Source organism: Leptidea sinapis, chromosome 28 (genome assembly GCF_905404315.1).
Source record: "Leptidea sinapis chromosome 28, ilLepSina1.1, whole genome shotgun sequence".
Taxonomy (NCBI): domain Eukaryota; kingdom Metazoa; phylum Arthropoda; class Insecta; order Lepidoptera; family Pieridae; genus Leptidea; species Leptidea sinapis.
The window spans coordinates 3,456,437-3,474,618 of record NC_066292.1 but is presented as its reverse complement, the minus strand read 5'-3'; the positions used below and the strand labels follow the sequence as shown (position 1 = coordinate 3,474,618).

The 18,182-nt window shown below is 39.2% G+C and overlaps 1 protein-coding gene across 1 annotated transcript; it reads left to right on the top strand.

Annotated features, from left to right (window-relative positions):
* Positions 1-15,458: 15,458 nt before the first annotated feature.
* Positions 15,459-17,939, top strand: LOC126973102 (zinc finger protein basonuclin-2-like). Its single transcript, XM_050820244.1, has one exon. It carries the CDS (start codon positions 15,554-15,556, stop codon positions 17,606-17,608), a length of 2,055 nt encoding a protein of 684 aa, XP_050676201.1. The 5' UTR covers positions 15,459-15,553; the 3' UTR covers positions 17,609-17,939.
* Positions 17,940-18,182: the final 243 nt, after the last annotated feature.

Here is an 18,182-nt window from a genome sequence, read left to right as displayed (position 1 = left end):
AGCTCATTTATAATACTTATACGTTAATTATATTAAAGTTATTAAAATAGATATATTTGCTTATTATGCGGATAAATTAAATAATTGCTCTATTGAAAACACTCTCCACTACCCATCCTTTTGGGGCTTTCGAAAGAAATCCGTTTTCTTTATACAGGATGTTATGTAAGTGTGACCAGGCGATTATTCCGTAACTGTTACAGATATAAACAAAAATAAACTGATACCGCATTTTATCATTATAAATGTATTGGAGTGTTTAATATCAAAGTTTTGGACAGAAGTATCCAAAAAAAGGTTTGGTTTTTAAAATGATATTGTTTTTTTTTTTATGGAATAGGAGGACAAACGAGCGTACGGGTCACCTGGTGTTAAGTGATCACCGCCGCCCACATTCTTTGGCAACACCAGAGGAATCCCAGGAGCGTTGCCGGCCTTTCAGGAAGGTGTACGAGCTTTTTTGAAGGTACCCATGTCGTATCGTCCCGGAAACACCGCACAAGGAAGCTCATTCCACAGCTTTGTAGTACGTGGAAGAAAGCTCCTTGAAAACCGCACTGTGGAGGATCGCCACACATCCAGATGGTGTGGATGATATCCTAACTTGTGGCGTGTCGTGCGAAGGTGGAATTCGGTGGCAGGAATCAGGTTGAACAGGAAAAGGACTGTGCCGGACCTGCGCTATGTAGAGCGCTGTATGTATGTAGAGTAGAATGTGGGCTGAATTGAAGTATTGCCGTGCTCTATTTATGACGCCTAGCTTCTTCGAAGCCCATTTGGCTTTGCCCTCCAGATGACCACGGAACAGGCAATCGCTCGAGATATCGAGACCCACTATTCCGATACTAGGCCAGGCAGTTTAAGGGCAGTGTTGTCAAAGAGCGGTGATACGACAAATGGTTTTTTTTTGTGGTCAACGCACAAACTCGAGTCTTCTGGGGGTTAAATTGGACAAGGTTCAATTTACCCCATTCCGCGACCTTCTCGAGAGAAGGCTCGATAGAAGACACAAGCTTATCCCGGCACTGGTCGACGATTTCCCGAGAGAGACCGCATGGCCCGTGTATACGGCATCACCAGTGCTGTCACCATTGATGTCATTTTACTGATAAGGTAACATATTTTGATATTTGCAATAGTTATTGAATAATCACCTGGTACACGTAACTATTACACCTTGTACATATTTTTAAATAAGAAGTTATCTACGCATTATTAAGTCCTACTTATATCTTATTACTAGATGTAAAACTCAGGTACGTACTTAGACCATGAGTTGTGCGGGGAACTTCTTCCCTCGCACGGCCTATTTCTGGAGTTTATTTCCGGCTGCATTTTTCCAAATCGATACAACATAGGGGCCTTAAAGCTTAGAACATTTTTTTATTTACAATAAGGGACGAGACGAGCTTGACGTTCGATAGTAATTGATACACCCTGTCTATTACAATGAAGTGCCGCTCAGGATTCTTGAAAAACTCAAAAAGTCTAAGCGGCACTACAATTGCGCTCGTCACCTTGAGACATAAAATGTTAAGCCCAGTAATTTCATTACCTACGGCGCCCTTCAGACCGAAACACAATAATGCTTACACATTACTGCTTTACGGCAGAATTAAGCGCCGTCGTGGTACCCATAACTAGCCGGCATCCTGTGCAAAGGAGCCTCTCACTAGTAATAATACCCCGAACTTAACCAAACATTTTTGAGCTTAGACCCTTGGTGTTTTTGATGTCCGTGAGCCTCTATAACTCATCACTTATCATTTTGTGAACCCCCTCCTAACTAAAACAAAAGATAAATTGCAGTGTGGCACCTAATTCTTGGGTTACATTTTCATACGCTGTTCATGTTTGTATATAACTCGTGTGTCCTATAAATCAGGTTATACAAGTGTTATAATAATAAGCAGTCCTTAACACCGTTCTTCATTTGACGTGCAGCCTCGGTTATAATATCAACGAATTTATAATTGAAGCACTTTATTGTCTTTATGCTCGGTTTGAACACAAGGTCCTGAAATACATGAGTACACTAAATAATGTATTGACGCGCTCTTGCCTTTTGAAATCTTTATTCATATAATAATAATCATAATCAGTTAAAATTATTATCGGCATATCGCACGGAAACCAGCGAACAACTAGAGATCATCATCACCGGAAATATGGCATGGATAAAGTCCAGTGGCTGAATCCTCAAAAGAAGATGACAACAATAAATTAATCGTTCTATCCGCAAGATACCAGGAGGTCAGGGGTACCACAGCGCTTTTTCTGCCGTTAAGCAATAATGTGAAAGCTTATTATATTTCAGCTCCAAGAGCCCCATAGCTTGTGAAATTACTGGGCTTAACATTTTATATCTCAGTGACGAGTGCGATTCTGTTGCAGCTCAGCAGTTCGGACAACAATCCTTACTGGCTATGTAATATAACAGGCAGGGCCTTTAACTTATCATCAGGAAAATTCTTGTTCTTTCGTAAATTTTTCTCAAAAAATAGGGGCAGTTGGTCCAGTTGCTGGAATGGCCATACTTGCAACCACAGATTGAAAAAAGTGACGACAAATTATCAATAGTAAATAATAGTCGGGAAGATTTTTTTATGAAAATAAGGGACGAGACGAGCAGGACGTTCAGCTGATGGTATTTGATACGCCCTACCCATTACAATGCAGTGCCACTCAGGATTCTTGAAAAACCCAACAACTCTGAGCGGCCCTACATTTGCGCTCATTACCTTGAGACATAAGATGTTAAGTCTCATTTGCCCAGTAATTTTATTAGCTACGGTGCCCTTCAGACCGAAACACAGTAATGTTTACACATTACTGCTTCACGGCAGAAATAGGCGCCGTTGTGGCACTCATAACAGATGGACTGCACACATTTGTAGAGAAAATGTGAATCAAGTAAATTTCATGTAAAGGGCTTGTGGATATGGGGGATATGGATTGATGCGGATATTATACACAGCAATGACATACACAGAGTAAACTTTCACAGAGATACAATAACAGATATACTCACCATGATTCTCTTTCGTATGAGCATCTCTATCATCTTGGGCTCTCAGGCTCTCTGGCGACGGGTTGGGAATGATGATGACCTGATCTGATGACTTTATCATCATGTGATACATTTTGTTGAAATAGTTCAGGATGTCAGATGGTAAGTATTTGAAATGGTCACCATGTCAAGACAACTAAGAACAAGAGGACATGACTGAAAGAGTGGGTGCGAGTAGAAGTGGAGGTCAGTAATATCATATTGCTTACTGACTACGACTTGTAATAACTAATTTTAAAAATAAACTCTGAGCTAATTATTTCTCGCTTTTTAAAAGACTGGCAATTTTCATTCCGGAGATAATGAGGGCAGTAAAAAGTAATATTTTCTTGGCATAGCAAAAATAATACAAAGCAAAATAATACGAATTAATTACCTAAACGTGCCTCAATCACACAATCTACTTCTTTCCCGGATGTAGTAGCTCCATAAGAAGTCACTATGATGTTATTATATTAACAGTGTGACTTGTTAAATAAATAGGTCTATCTAGTATAGTATAGTAAGATTTATCGACTATCGATAAAACATATCGCTGTGCAGGCATATTTAAAATAGATAATTTTGGTAATTTTTTTCCAAGTGTCTAGGAAGTATAACTTTAAAAAGCTATATTATTTTTTTGTAATTTATAACAAATAATATGTGGCGTCATTTGTTTGTTCCCATTTCGAATAATGTTTAAAAAAAAGTTAAATAAACGATGTCGAAGTTAAGTTATTATTACCAGGAGAGCATGTTGCTAAGACAGTGGCCAAATAATGTAAATTAATAAAATAAAAAAGGATTATAATATGTAGAGTATGGTTACATATAAAACAGTCCTCAGCGATTCTCTCTCGAAATTCGGAATAAATAAATTCCACCAAAGCTACCATTTGCGTATGTGTATCTCCCCAATTTTCGAACCTCCTCCATTATTTTGGGGTATTTACCTAATTAATATCAATATTTATAATACAATGCTTTCATTTGGCATAAGTTAAAAAATACATTTCAACCAGATCCAACATTGTTTGAATTAAAACGTCTCAAAAAAAGCAATAATATTTTGTTTCAAACTCATAAATAGATTACCAGGAGAACATGTTCCCGAGGCAGTGGCTATTATGTATCAGTTCAGATATACCTCGTCCAGTGTCGTGTGCAAGTGCGGCCAGAAATATTTCTAAACTAAACAAATATGCGGCCGCTCTTCAAAATAAATATGTCGGTCGGTAGTCTTAAGGAGTTTTTACACTAGCTTAGCTTTATTAATTAAGAAAGTCAAGCGAGATCGTTGTTTAAGTAACAACATTATGTCTTAAAGCAACGTTTATAAACAAAAACTGTTATAAAATGTTAATTATAACTTTCTATTTTTTTATGGAAGAGAAGAGTGGACAAAGAGAGTACGAGTCACCTGATTACTTTAAAAGTGATCACCGCCACATATATTCTCCGGGAACACCAGAGGAATCATATGAGAATTACCAGATTTAGATTGCGTTGCATTGTAATTAAAGGGAAAAGCCACTTTCGTTGATAGATTAATTAAATTCACGTTATTGTATGTTCATGTGAGGTTAAAATGTAATAGTTGTTAAAGTATTTAAAAAAATTAATGCTTCAAATAATAGTATTAACCTTGTGTAAGGGTTTTATAAGACGACCCATATAGCCGAATGGTTAGTGACCCTGACTTCTAAGAGAGCAATCATTTATACGATGAATATGGATGTTTGTTTCTGGGTCATGGATGTTTATATGTATTTATATATGTTAAAGTGTATTGTATTAAATATATCGTTGTCTTGTACCCATAGTACCTACAGAGTATAGGCTATGCATAGTTTGGGGAAAGATTATTTCTGTAAAAGTTTGTCAGTATTATTAGTTTTATTATTTAATTTAAATAAAAGCGGGAATAGCGAAAAGGATAGTAGTATTTTCATAACATCAATAATTCCGAAAATCGTATAAATTATAAATTATAAAAAATAAATTAAAAATATAATTTAAATATTGTGTAGTCTCCTTAATTGGATGTAAAAATCAACGTTGACCAGAGCCGGATCACTTAGGACAAAAAGAGTGCGTGTTTATGTTAGACGCTGCGAAACTCCGAGTATTATATGGGCGACTTTATAGTGGTCTAGGTGATGAGCGGAAAGCGGGGGCGGGTAAGGGGAATGTTAACGGGCAGAGTTAGTAGGGTATATTTAAATTAAAACCAAATCGGGGATGGAATAAAAAGGGATCAGGCTTTGTGTACCAAAATTGGAGAGTTTGGAGGTGATGCTAGTGGATGCGACAACGACAGTACTACAGAATACCCATCTGACAGGGTACCGCAAAAACTCTGAAAATGTGAGCCTAAAAAGGTCACAGAAGGTCGATTTAAATAAATATTTATAAAAGTGTATTTTTTTACGACAAATCTAAAGTACAAAATACACCAACTATTACATGCGTATTTATCCCTAAAACGTATTTTATTTAAATAAATGCTCACAGATTTTTTCTTTAAAAAAAATACTTAGAAGAATGTAAACCAGTGGAGTGGAGTGTGTAGCACAGAATGAGGTGCTGGCGATTTAAGTATTAAATAGTGAATTAAGCGAAATTTGTCTATGGTTTGCTATTTTCATACTTTTTCAGACATTGTTCCTTACTTTTTTTTTCATAAAATTTATTAATGGTAAAATATGATAAACTAGTTTTTGTTTTTTTGTTTTATGTTATGTAAATACTACGTTGAATTCTGTCAGTAAAAACCACAATAACTAATATAATAATTTTTTGTGAAGAATAATTAAGAAAATGATAAGGCGGTAAGTATGTGTAGGTAGAGCTCTGTCTGCTTATATCAACACAATTATAGTGATCAGAACTTGGACGCACAGGCAAAATATAGTAAAAAAGGGCAATTTTCAAGGTCTGTCGTTTTGTCAGACCCTAGGAATAAAAAGAGCCTAGCCTATTTTAATAAAGAGCCTAGATAAGTTTTAATCCACCTTGTACCACACGACAAAAAGAGTGTTGTTTACATCGTGCCGAAGAACGATAGTCAAGTAATTGTAACTGTTTCCACGGAAAGAAAATAATCGGTAACGTTTATAATGTGCGATACGACATCAAACAGAGAAGATTAGCTTACATACAGACACTGATACAAACGATCGCGAGGACGTATAGCATTTGCTTCACAATTTGTTCGTTTTGATTCACCAGCTGCTATCTATGGTACGCTTATGGATCTTTGACTGTATGAAGGCGATACGCCATGACTTGTAATTTTGCCGTAAGACACAATTTTGAAAGCAAGATGAATAATTTGAAGTCTTTGATAATTTATACGTCTAGAAAGAGCATTTTGCTCCTAGACAACCGATGAAAACAGGCCAGGTTTATTACTTTAGTGTACGTGACAAGCTACGTCTTACACTTGCGATTTGTATGTCACTTTGAGCAATGCATGCCCAAATAAATGTCTAAGGGACTAGTATTTACTTTCAATTATGTATTTAATAAAACACTCTGCAGTTGCAAAATCTTAATCCTGCTCATAATATTATCTTTGTTAAATCTTTATTTTTTCAAGCCATACCTCTTACTAATTAAGTAGGCTTGAATATTATAATAAAATCAAAGAAGCCTTTATTGCTGTCATTTTATCTTTATTAACAAATCATATTAAAAGTTTAATAGAGGTAACAAAATATCATTAACTTAATTATTGTTTTTCGACAAAGGCCTCCACTAAGGCTTTCCACTTGTCTCTATCTTTTGCTATATGTAACCATTCTGGGCCCGCTGCTTTCTTAAAATCATCTTCCCATCTCTTTGTCTGTCTTCTTCTGCTTCGCCTGCTTTCTCTAGGATACCATTCGGTTATAATTTTGGTTCATTCGTCTGTCTTTTCTCTCGTAACATACGAGTATGTCCTGTCCAGCACCATTTAAATTTTTTGTATACTGTTTGAACCTTTTTTTTGAACTTAGTTATCCCCTTTATCTTATTTATCTGTACTCTATCTCTTCTTCTTACTCCCAATACACTTCTCTCTATCCCATTCTGATGTATATTTATTTTATTTTGTTGCTGTTCTGTTAAGCAAATCTCTCTGACATTGGCATCTGTTATTTTTTATTATTACACTTAATGACTTGCTTGAATATTATACAGGTACAAATGCTTATTAACTAATTATTAACCGTGGCAGACAATGTTTATACATACAATATTTTAAAAGAGCTAAAGATTTTTCATAATTATCAGTTTTAAATAAATATTTTTAAAATAATATGTTATTTTTTAAAGTGATAACCCTCCCTCGCTGAAGAAGCCACAACCTGAGAGTTGAACAAGACACACAAGATTTATCAACGATAGGTCACTGAAAAGGTTATTTCAATTGAAGAGCGCTCGCACGGAACGCGAGAGGTCGCAGATTCTAGACCCGCATCGTTCATAAATGTTGTTTTCAAATTTAATTTGTGAAATAAATACCAGAAGCCCTGTACTTTCCCCGGGGCATAAAAAGAATAGGGGAGTCGCAAGCCCATGGTTGTCGTAAGAGGCGACTATGGGCTTTTTAGAAGTGGAAGAGTCACGCTGCCGTCTTTTGACGTCAGCACAATCGGGCCAGACTCGTCCGGGTTAATTACCACACTCGCACAGAATACCGGCGTGAAGTAGCGACCTAGTGCCGCTATGTTTCGCATGGGTAAGTGTCGAGGACCGGTGGCCATCCTCCCCCCTTCCCCAACAAAGATAATGAAAGCGGTCCTTAACAAGATAATACCTCAGGAGGGTACCGGCACTACCAGAGTCGGAGAATCCCTCCCCGAGCACTCTAGCTCGGGCTGCCCTTCGTATTCTGGGGAGGGCACAGAACCGCGCATGACCAAGAACAAACGAGGCAGTAACACCACGACACCCCGCTCCACACTCAACGTGGACTTTTGCAATATCAGGGGAATTCACTCCAACTTAAACGCCGTCCACCACCACCTTGAGACGGCGAAGCCCGCCTTGTGTTTCCTTACGGAGACGCAGATATCTCGACCTAGCGATACGTCATTTTTAACGTACCCCGGGTACAAAATCGAGCACAATTTTTTGCCTCATGCCGGGGTATGTGTATACGTCAGGGAGGATATCTGCTGTCGCCGTCTCGGCAATTTCGAGGGTAGGGACCTGCCCACTCTCTGGCTCCGCGTAGATTTAGAGGACCGCGTCCGCATCTATGCGTGTGTCTACAGGTCCCATAGTGGTAACGCAGAAACCGATCATCTCATGGGCTGCGTTCATGTGGCAATTGACGACGTGCTTGCACAGATCTCCTCCGCTGAAATCGTAATCTTGGGTGATTTTAACGGGCACAATGCCCAATGGCTTGGATCACGTACCACAGACTACGCAGGGCAATCTGTGCATAATTTTGCATTGTCGTATGGTCTGTCCCAATTGGTTGAGTCGCCAACGCGGCTCCCGGATGTGGATAGCCACATGCCATCCTTATTAGATCTTTTGCTGATGGTTACCAGGTCTTTGTCGACGCCCCTCTCGGAACGTCCGACCATTGCCTGGTCAGGAGTGTAGTGCCTATCCGACGCCAACGTCGCAGACCACCAGCGACCCGCCGCGTTTGGCACTACAAGTCAGCAGATTGGGATAGGATGGGTTCCTTTTTTGCATCCTACCCTTGGGCCAGGGTTTGCTTCCCTTCGAATGATGGTAGTGCCTACGCCGTTGAAGTAGCCGATGTGATACTGCAGAGCATGGATATTTTTATTCCAAGCTCCGTAGTACCGATCGGTGGCAGATCACAGCCCTGGTTCGATGCGTCAGTTAAAGCAGCATCTGACTGCAAAAAACAGGCGTATCGAACTTGGGTTGCGGCGCTGGGTACAAAGGATCCAAACTGCATAGTTTTTAAGAGGAAATACAACCGTGCCTCCAGATTTTTAAGCGGCAAATCGCCCGTGCAAATTCGAAACACGTCGTCAAATTCGGTGAGCAGCTTTCCAGTTACCCGACCGGAACACGCAAGTTCTGGTCGTTGTCGAAAGCTGCTCTTGGTAACTTCAGCCAGCCGTCCATGCCGCCGTTGCACATGAGGAATGACACCCTGGCCCATACAGCAAAAGAGAAAGCCGATCTCCTGTGCGCTCTTTTCGCCTCCAACTGACTCTTGACGACAACGGAAAAACACCTCCGACCATCCCGCGGTGTCAGAGCCCTATGCCTGAAGTACAGTTCAGACAGAAAACTGTTAGGCGAGCTCTGTTTTCGTTGGACGTCAGGAAGTCGAGCGGGCCGGATGGCATTTCTCCAATCGTGCTTATAACGTGTGCCCCTGAGTTGACGCCGGTGCTAACGCATTTATTCCGGGACTCTTATTCCAAAGGCGTAGTCCCTGACTCATGGAAGTCAGCCCTTGTCCATCCGATCCAAAAAAAAGGAGACAGTTTGGATCCGGCAAACTACAGGCCTATTGCTATAACCTCCCAGCTCTCCAAAATCATGGAGAGCATAATTAGCCGTCAGCTCTTGGTATACATAGAGGGTCACCAGTTGATCAACGACCGATAATACGGCTTTCGCCATGGACGGTCGGCAGGTGATCTTCTGGTATACCTAACACATAGATGGGCGGCGGCTATTGAAAGCAAGGGGGAAGGCCTGGCAGTTAGCCTGGATATAGCGAAGGCCTTTGATCGTGTATGGCACAAGGCGCTACTCTCAAAACTTCCATCATTTGGGCTTCCCGAGAGCTTGTGCAAGTGGACCTCCAGCTTCCTCACTGGGCGCAGCATACAGGTCGTTGTCGACGGACATTGCTCGAACCCGAAGCCCGTGAATGCTGGAGTGCCCCAAAGCTGTGTGCTATCTCCTATGCTGGTTCTTATGCCTATCAATGATATGTTGTACACCTCCAACATTCATTGCTATACAGACGACAGCACGGCCATGCAGGTCTCTATCGGGAAATCGTCGACCAGTGCCGGGAGAAACTTGTGTCTTCTACCGAGTCCTCTCGTGAAAAGGTAGCGGAATAGGGTAAATTAAACCTTGTCCAATTTAACCCCCAGAAGACTCAAGTTTGCGCGTTTACCACTAAAAAAACCCCATTTGTCGTATCACCGCTCTCTGACAACACTTCCCTTAAAGCCTCGCCTAGTATCGGAATACTGGGTCTCGAAATCTCGAGCGAGTTCCAATTTTGTGGCCATCTGGAGAGCAAAGCCAAATTGGCTTTAAAAAAACTGGGCGGCATTAATAGAGCACGGCAATACTTCAAGCCGGCCCACATTCAAGCGCTGTACAAAGCGCAGGTCCGGCCACACCCATACTCCATGTATTGCTGTCATCTCTGGTCTGGCCCACCCCAGTATCAGCTCGATCCATTTGACCGCGTGCAACGCAGAGCAGCTCGAATTGTCGGGGACCCAGTGCTCTGTGAACGGCTGGATCACTTGGCGTTGCGTATAGACGTCGCTTAATTGTGTGTCTTCTACCGCATTTATCACGGGGGTGTTCCGAAGAGCTGTTTAACCTGATTCCTGCCGCCGAATTCCACCTTCGCACGACACGCCGCAAGTTAGGATATCATCCCCACCATCTGGATGTGTGGCGGTCCTCCACAGTGCGGTTTTCAAGGAGCTTTCTTCCACGTACTACAAAGCTGTGGAATGAACTTCCTTGTGCGGTGTTTCCGAGACGATACGACATGTGTAACTTCAAAAAAGCGCGTACACCTTCGTTCAAGGCCGGCAACGATCCTGTGATTCCTCTGGTGTTGCAAGAGATTGTGAGCGGCGGTGATCACTTTACCATAGGTGACCCGTACGCTCATTTGTCCTCCTATTCTATAAAAAATAAAAAAAGAAGTGAGGGTTATCTTTTTAAAAAATAACAAATTGCTTAGATTTGAAAGAGCGACATCTCCAGTCATTTTCCTAATATGCTAATATTGGGGTTGAGCAGGTTATCACCTGTATATTAGATCCCGTAGATGGAGCCACAAACTAAGAGTTGAACAAGACATACAAGATTCATCAACGATACATCGCTCAAACTGTTGGCTCAGTGGAAGAGCGCTCGTACGGAACGCGAGAGACGCGGGTTCGAGTCCCGCATCACTCATCAATTTTGTTGTCAAATTTAATTAATTACCAAAATAACAGTTGAATAAAAATACGTAGAGTATTCATAATGTACCACGTAAAATACTTCACCAAAGTAGCCATTCAGGTATTTCAGATAACTTATTGAATTCTCACAAATCATTTACATCAAATGTTTCGTTCCGAGACAAACAGCTTCTTTGACTATTTTCTTCTTTTATCCTTAAATAAAAAATAATAAACAGTGGCAATAGTAGGTAATCCCACAAAACACATAAATAAAATCAAAAACAATATGGAAGTCTTTCTAAACTAGAACCATAATAATATATTAGAAATAAGTAGGTATAATTTGTCTGAACAAGTGAATAAATAACGAATATTAATAATATACGCATATTTTGAAACTATTAATAGAACCACCAAAATGTTTTAAATATGTTAAAGTACGCTAAAGCGCAATATAATAAGTTCTTAAGTGGCGACATAGATGGCGTTACTTGTACCAAATGATTTCTCTACGTTCTGTATTTCGATATAAAATAATATATTTTTTTGTATTATTTAATTAATTTGATAGTTAACGATTGTAAAACATATATAAATATTTAATGTTGCGTTTTATGAAAATATAATTAAATGATAATTAAAAAGTAAGCTACTTATAAAATATATTTGGAATTAAATATAAAGAGATTTTTTTGTGGAAGGACTGTTTTAATTATAAATCGAAAGGACACTGTGATACTTTGTCCACTAAAGTAATACAGTGCAGTGGGGATTGCACGATTCGTACTTAATTTACGAATATTTTTAGAACTCGTAATTTAATGTTAAGTGGTGGTGCATCATTTTTATTATAACGGGGGGTTCCGTATCACACAAGCCCTAGACAACCCGCAGACACATTTCAACTTTCAAGTGACGATATTTTATTCAGTAGAACTTATTAAAACTTGCCCAAAAATGTTAAGATGTTAGTCGCAAATTTAGTGTCAACTTTCAACAGACGATCATAGTTGCAGGTAAAAATCAGTTTCACCCATGCTCCCTTGCAGTACAAGAGCGAGGATCACGTGAAGGAAAGTGCGTATTTCCGATGATGGAAGTTTATTATTCCACTCTTTATTTGTGTTGTGGATGAGGGTTTCTTCAGAACCGCACTGAGGATGAAAATCATCACATTTAGATGGTGAGGGTGAAATTGGTACCGGCATAGCGTCACGACAGATTTCATAAAGCAGTTTCGAAACGAATCATCGGCTATGTCGGAAAGTGGTAGGTTAACATTATTTTTGATTGTTTTTCAAATGGCTACACCAACTTATTGTCTTCACCAACGTGTAACCACGCTTGTACCTAGTCCAGTTTCTTTAGCTAAACTTAGGATAAGAGACAATTCCCTTTGTGAATGTGGCCTAGATGAGTGTAATGTGGATCATTTGTTCTTCAATTGTACTTAAATGCCTTCTTTGTACAATATTATTCTTTCAAATGTGTCCTCTCCTAGTTTTCACTCCTTTTGTAAATATTTTGTGTACGTGTATGTATATTAATAAGAATGAGATTACGTTGTTAATATCACTCAGTACTCATATTTAATAATTTATGTAATTTTATTTGTGTATGTCCTTTATAGTCTAACAGCATGTATATTTATTTCAGGTATAAAATAAGAAAATTAAAACTTGTTTCCATCTTTAGCACCGATCACTAACATTAAAATTAGAAAACAAATACTCTAAGCTTAGTGGTCAAATTTAACGTGATATTGGCTAACTTGTGGTATACCTTCCACAGATGGCACAGTAGGAAGAATAGAATAGAAGAGAACATCAATCGCTTACATTTTAAGGTCGACAAATCATACCTAGGTTAATAAAACGTATTTACAAGGCGTAACAATTTTATTAGCATCAAGTAAAATAATTTATGTCAAGATCATCTGTACGTATTAAAATTCATGATTTTACTGATGATTATCTTATACAAGCGGTTCATGAGCACAACACAGTAATTATGACTTCCAATTTAATTGTTTATAGTTATAGTTATTTACACGCGTGTGTGTGCGCTTTAAATAAGCGGGAAATACACAGACGTACATATGTACGTTCATAGACCTTCAAATTGTTGAACAACAATCAAGTAATTATTGTCACTGTTAATATGACATTCTATTTGTTTTTTTTTTTATTTTGACAGGCAAGAAAGAGTCAAAGGCCATAGAGATTCGAGATTTTTTGTTTGCTGTCGAGTATTACGGAGGAAAAGTTCAGCGTAAAACCAAAGATTACTAATAAATTTTATTTTTTAATTATCGAGAATAAATAATTTAAATTGCATAGTACTAAGTTATATTCATTAATTATTAATTTATTTTATAGATAAGTGTCTTCGTAGGTATCGTCCGATTTGACAACTGGGCCGTAACTGCGACATTTATTTTGTATAAAAAATTATTATTATTATAAATATGTGTGCAAAAAAATTATAAAAATAAATTTCTAACAAATTCTTTATTTTATTATTTTATTAGACTATTTATGTAAAGGCTGTCAAAGGACATTATATTTTTAGAATTAGCAGGTATTGAGACCCTCCGCTTCACCACGTTCCTGAATATGAAACACTCGTAGGAATAGCTAACATCCACTCCTTGGTGTACAAAGAAGTATTAAGACTCAAATGTTTTTCTTGTGATAAAGGAAGACAATGATTAAGGATATGCCATTATCGATGAGTGACGACTTTGATTTGTAAACGTTCCAACTAACATTGGCAAAACTTTATTAGATCTCTTTTTATATAAAACATATTATATTCTTTAAATATGTAATAAAAAGATACCTTTCATAAAACACTTTAAAGGATTAAAACGCACCTAATTGTAATTTGTTTAAAAATTAGTTTTTGCATTAAAGTAACATTTTTTATTATTATTTTAGCTAACCCTACGTTTCGTGACCTTTTCAGAGCATGTTTTCAGAGGGTCTGAAAACGTTAATTTTACAAACGTTTCAATACTTTAAAAAGTGTTTTATTTAATTGAAGCGTGTAACGTGAAGCTTAAGACAATATTTAAAACCATTTATTAATAGAGAAGAAGAGAAACTAAATCTAACTTATTTCATCTGTTATCTTTAAGTTAACAATAAAAGTACCTTCTTAATCCAAATGAAATTATCATAATGTTATGTGAATTTTATTTTGAAGATGTAAATTGTTTTTGTCAAATTACTCATATTCAGTGTCGGTTTTGCCCACAGTCACGCGACTGGAAAAAATATGTTTTTAGCATATTTAATGTTAAATAAAAAATATTTTTTTCAAACCGTTATTCCAAAATACCATTCAATTAAAAGCACAAATACTTTTCTTGCCATTTATATCAAGAGATGTTAATTAAGTCAATTATCTAATTCATTAGCATGAAATCAATTTGTCGTTTTAAGCCGGTATAAGTCAAATCTATGCTAAGAGTTAATGAGTTCTTAAAGGCAATATTATGTAGGTACTACTATAATTATATTTTAATATAAAGAAATTCGTTTCAAACGAATATAGCCAAGTTAATCATTCCGTTCTATGCAATAATTATTATTATCTTATGGGTATTCAATTACAATGCTGATTTATAAGATCCTTATTAAAATATCTTTGTAACAATGTTACCTACTATTACACGTTATACACAGAAAAACATGTAATAATAAAATATTTTAGTATATAATTAACAACTATGGCACATCTAAATTTACTTGTTCTAGTTATTACCTACTAAGGAAATGTAATGAAATGTTGTACGTTCAGTGAGTGGAGTAGATACAAGGAAAATGACTAACGAATTACCTACTTGTGTGTGCGATATTGTTTATTTGTCACTGTACGATGTATGTCTATTCAATGTTAGAAATCTGTGGTTATTGTTGCAAACGTTTGACAGTATACAGGCCGCAGCCAAGTGTTACCATTCTCGTGTATTTATAGTTGAGTGCTAGAATGTGTATCTGTAGGTAATGCACGCGATATGTTGCATCGGAACGTTCATATCACGTATATGTTCCGTAGCGGCGACGCTCACTTCTCGCCCGTGTGTAGTGGCCGCCTCGCGTCGCCGGTCGCCGGTCGCCAAGAGTCATTGTCGCGTGTCCCCGCCGCGCATCGATCCGCTCCGCCCAGCTCTCGCTCCTCCCACCGAGCCTCCCCCGCTCCCCCCGCCTCCCCCCACACACCGCTCCCTCACTCTACCCTCACGGCCTTTGTCGCTTGCCACCCGCGCGGTCACCTGTGTCCTACGTCCTCAGTCGCACGGCGGCCGCGACGCGCGACGCACGTCTTGTTATACTATGACATTGCCGTTAACGTGATGGACGGGAAAGAGTTCGGTGCGGTCCCGGGCTTATCTGGCCTGGACTACTTTATGATGCCGCGCGTTCAACCGGCCCCGCACTTCGACTTCAGAAAACTCGGCGCTAGTTTCAGCGGTCGTGATGATGAGAAAAATGAAGCACCTGATTTTCCGCCGGAGAGACGGGATCCTGCACCTTGGCCCCTCGGCCTCGGGGTACAATTCGTCAACCCAGCGACCGGGAAGAAAAGAGTGCAGTGTAATGTTTGTTTAAAGACTTTCTGCGATAAAGGTGCTTTAAAAATTCACTTTTCGGCGGTTCATCTGCGTGAAATGCACAAGTGTACAGTGGAAGGGTGTACGATGATGTTCAGTTCGCGGCGCTCGAGGAATCGCCACAGTGCTAATCCAAATCCGAAGTTACATTCGCCGCACGTCCGGCGCAAGATATCGGCGCACGATGGCAGGTCTGCTCAACCGTTTCCGTTACTGCCTGCCTTAGCGCGCCTGCCGCTACCTCCACCTGCACTATTGCCACCTGAGCTGGCAGCACGACTACCTCCCCCGCTGTCAGCACCTGGCTCCACACCGCTGCCACCTCGCGTGCCTCTAGATGATCTCCGTAATTTTAGTGAAATTGAAAAAATGTATAGGAAAATACCAACACCTGACGATTCACGGCGTGCTCTTGATTTGGTGAAGCCTCCAATCTCGTCAGATAATGATTATTACGTCGGCAGCGAAAACAGCTCGGAAATTTTAGATGTTGACAACAAAGAAAAATCTGAATATCGTGCTGAGTCACCGTTGGATGAAAGAAGTTATGATGATGAACCAGAAGATTTAAGTGTAAATAAAAACAAAACTGATAATAAACAAAGTGACTATTCAGAAAAGGGCTCCCGCACAGACAGCTGTACCACCGATGATAAATCGTCGTTAGTACCAAACAAACGAAAGAGGAAAAGTGGTAATCCAACAAGATGTTCACAAAGTAATGAATACAGTGCTTCTGATGAAGAGTTTAACGGAGATTTATTTAAAAATTTAAGGGTTGCGAGTTCGAGTCAAAACGAAGAGCCTTTATCATTAAAAAAGTTAAAACCAGAAAAATTGGAGCTATTTCAGGACTGTGAAGGTATAAATGTGAACGCTGAATCAGTGCCTCGTGTAAAGGCTGAAAGTGAATCTGATGATGAATCAAGTGCTCCAAGTATTGTAAGAGAAGGCTTAAGGCTTCGATCGGATCTTTACACGCCAAGTGATAGTGGAAGTGACATGAATACACTAGAAGAAAGACTTGCACGCGTTCGGTCGCCTTCCGCTAATAGTGATAGATTGGACGATAAAACAGATATCAATAATATTGAAATACCTATAGATGAAGAAAACCCTGACCGGTGCACTGCTTGCGGGAAAATATTTCAAAACCATTTCACATTGCGAATGCATTACAGAAACGATCATTTGAAACTTCTACATCCTTGTGATGTAAGCGGATGTGATGCTGCGTTTCCTTCGCGGAGAAGTCGAGATCGTCACAGCTCCAACATAGATCTGCATCGAAGGTTGTTATCGACGTCGGATACCAGAGAGCATCGAGCCCCTTTTGAAATGAATACAGAACTATTAAACAAATTATATTCAGATATAAAAGGTCTTGCGTCAACGCTTGAAAGCCTCCGGTACGGTGGTGAAGAGTCGTCCCAAGTTCCCAATTATCTGACGGAAACAATGAAATTGTACAGTCGAAACTTAAGCGCATTACAAGCTGGTATGTTTCCACAGATGGGAGATAGGTTTTTTCCTCCATTTTTGATGAATAATGGCACGCCACAGCCTGGGGGGCTTTATGGTGCGCCAGCAGGGGCGCAGCTAGCTAGAGAATCTTTATCTCCACTTTCAGCATCATCACCTCCAGTTATATCCCCCGGGAGACTCGACGCAGCCAACGCCCGTCCAAGAGAAGACGCTAAGCTGCTTTTTCGTGAATCATCAGAATCCTACAAGAAGATGACTTCGCTTTGTGAACGGCAAGAGCAAATGTACCAACACCACGTGCCCGTGTCATGACGTCATGTTTACAACCATCACGCGACATGGTGAGCCCTGCCTGTGTCACAGTTCGCGAGAAAGACTTGTATTTAATTGTTAATATTATCGTGTTAATCTTCGTTTTGTATTTTCTTGTGATATTTAGACAAATATATCGATCCCACGAACTGTAAGTTAGGGGTAGTGTACCTCGGTATTGACGGAGAAGTGTGCAATAACAAGTGTAATGTATGATAGAGTCGGCGCATGTTACTGTCTGTAGGATATTCTTAATCGATGTTGAAAGTAAACGTTAATTAATGATCAGCTTCATTTATTGTTCTGCCGCAATAAACTCATTGAAGAAAAAGTAATTGTTTTTATTTCCGACAACAGCCGTGCATCGTGCGAGGCGAAACTAAGAGGTAATCTTGTTACGGTTTATTAATAACAATATGCATGGTAACGAGTGCACTGTGAGCTCGTTCAATCATTAACAGACACCTGCTTAAAGCTGTTTGTGGCAACCATCCGAAACATTAACCAATTTTATCATTGCTTTATGTGTTTCCTCACGGTTTGGTGTTTATTATTCAATTTAAAATTACTGATT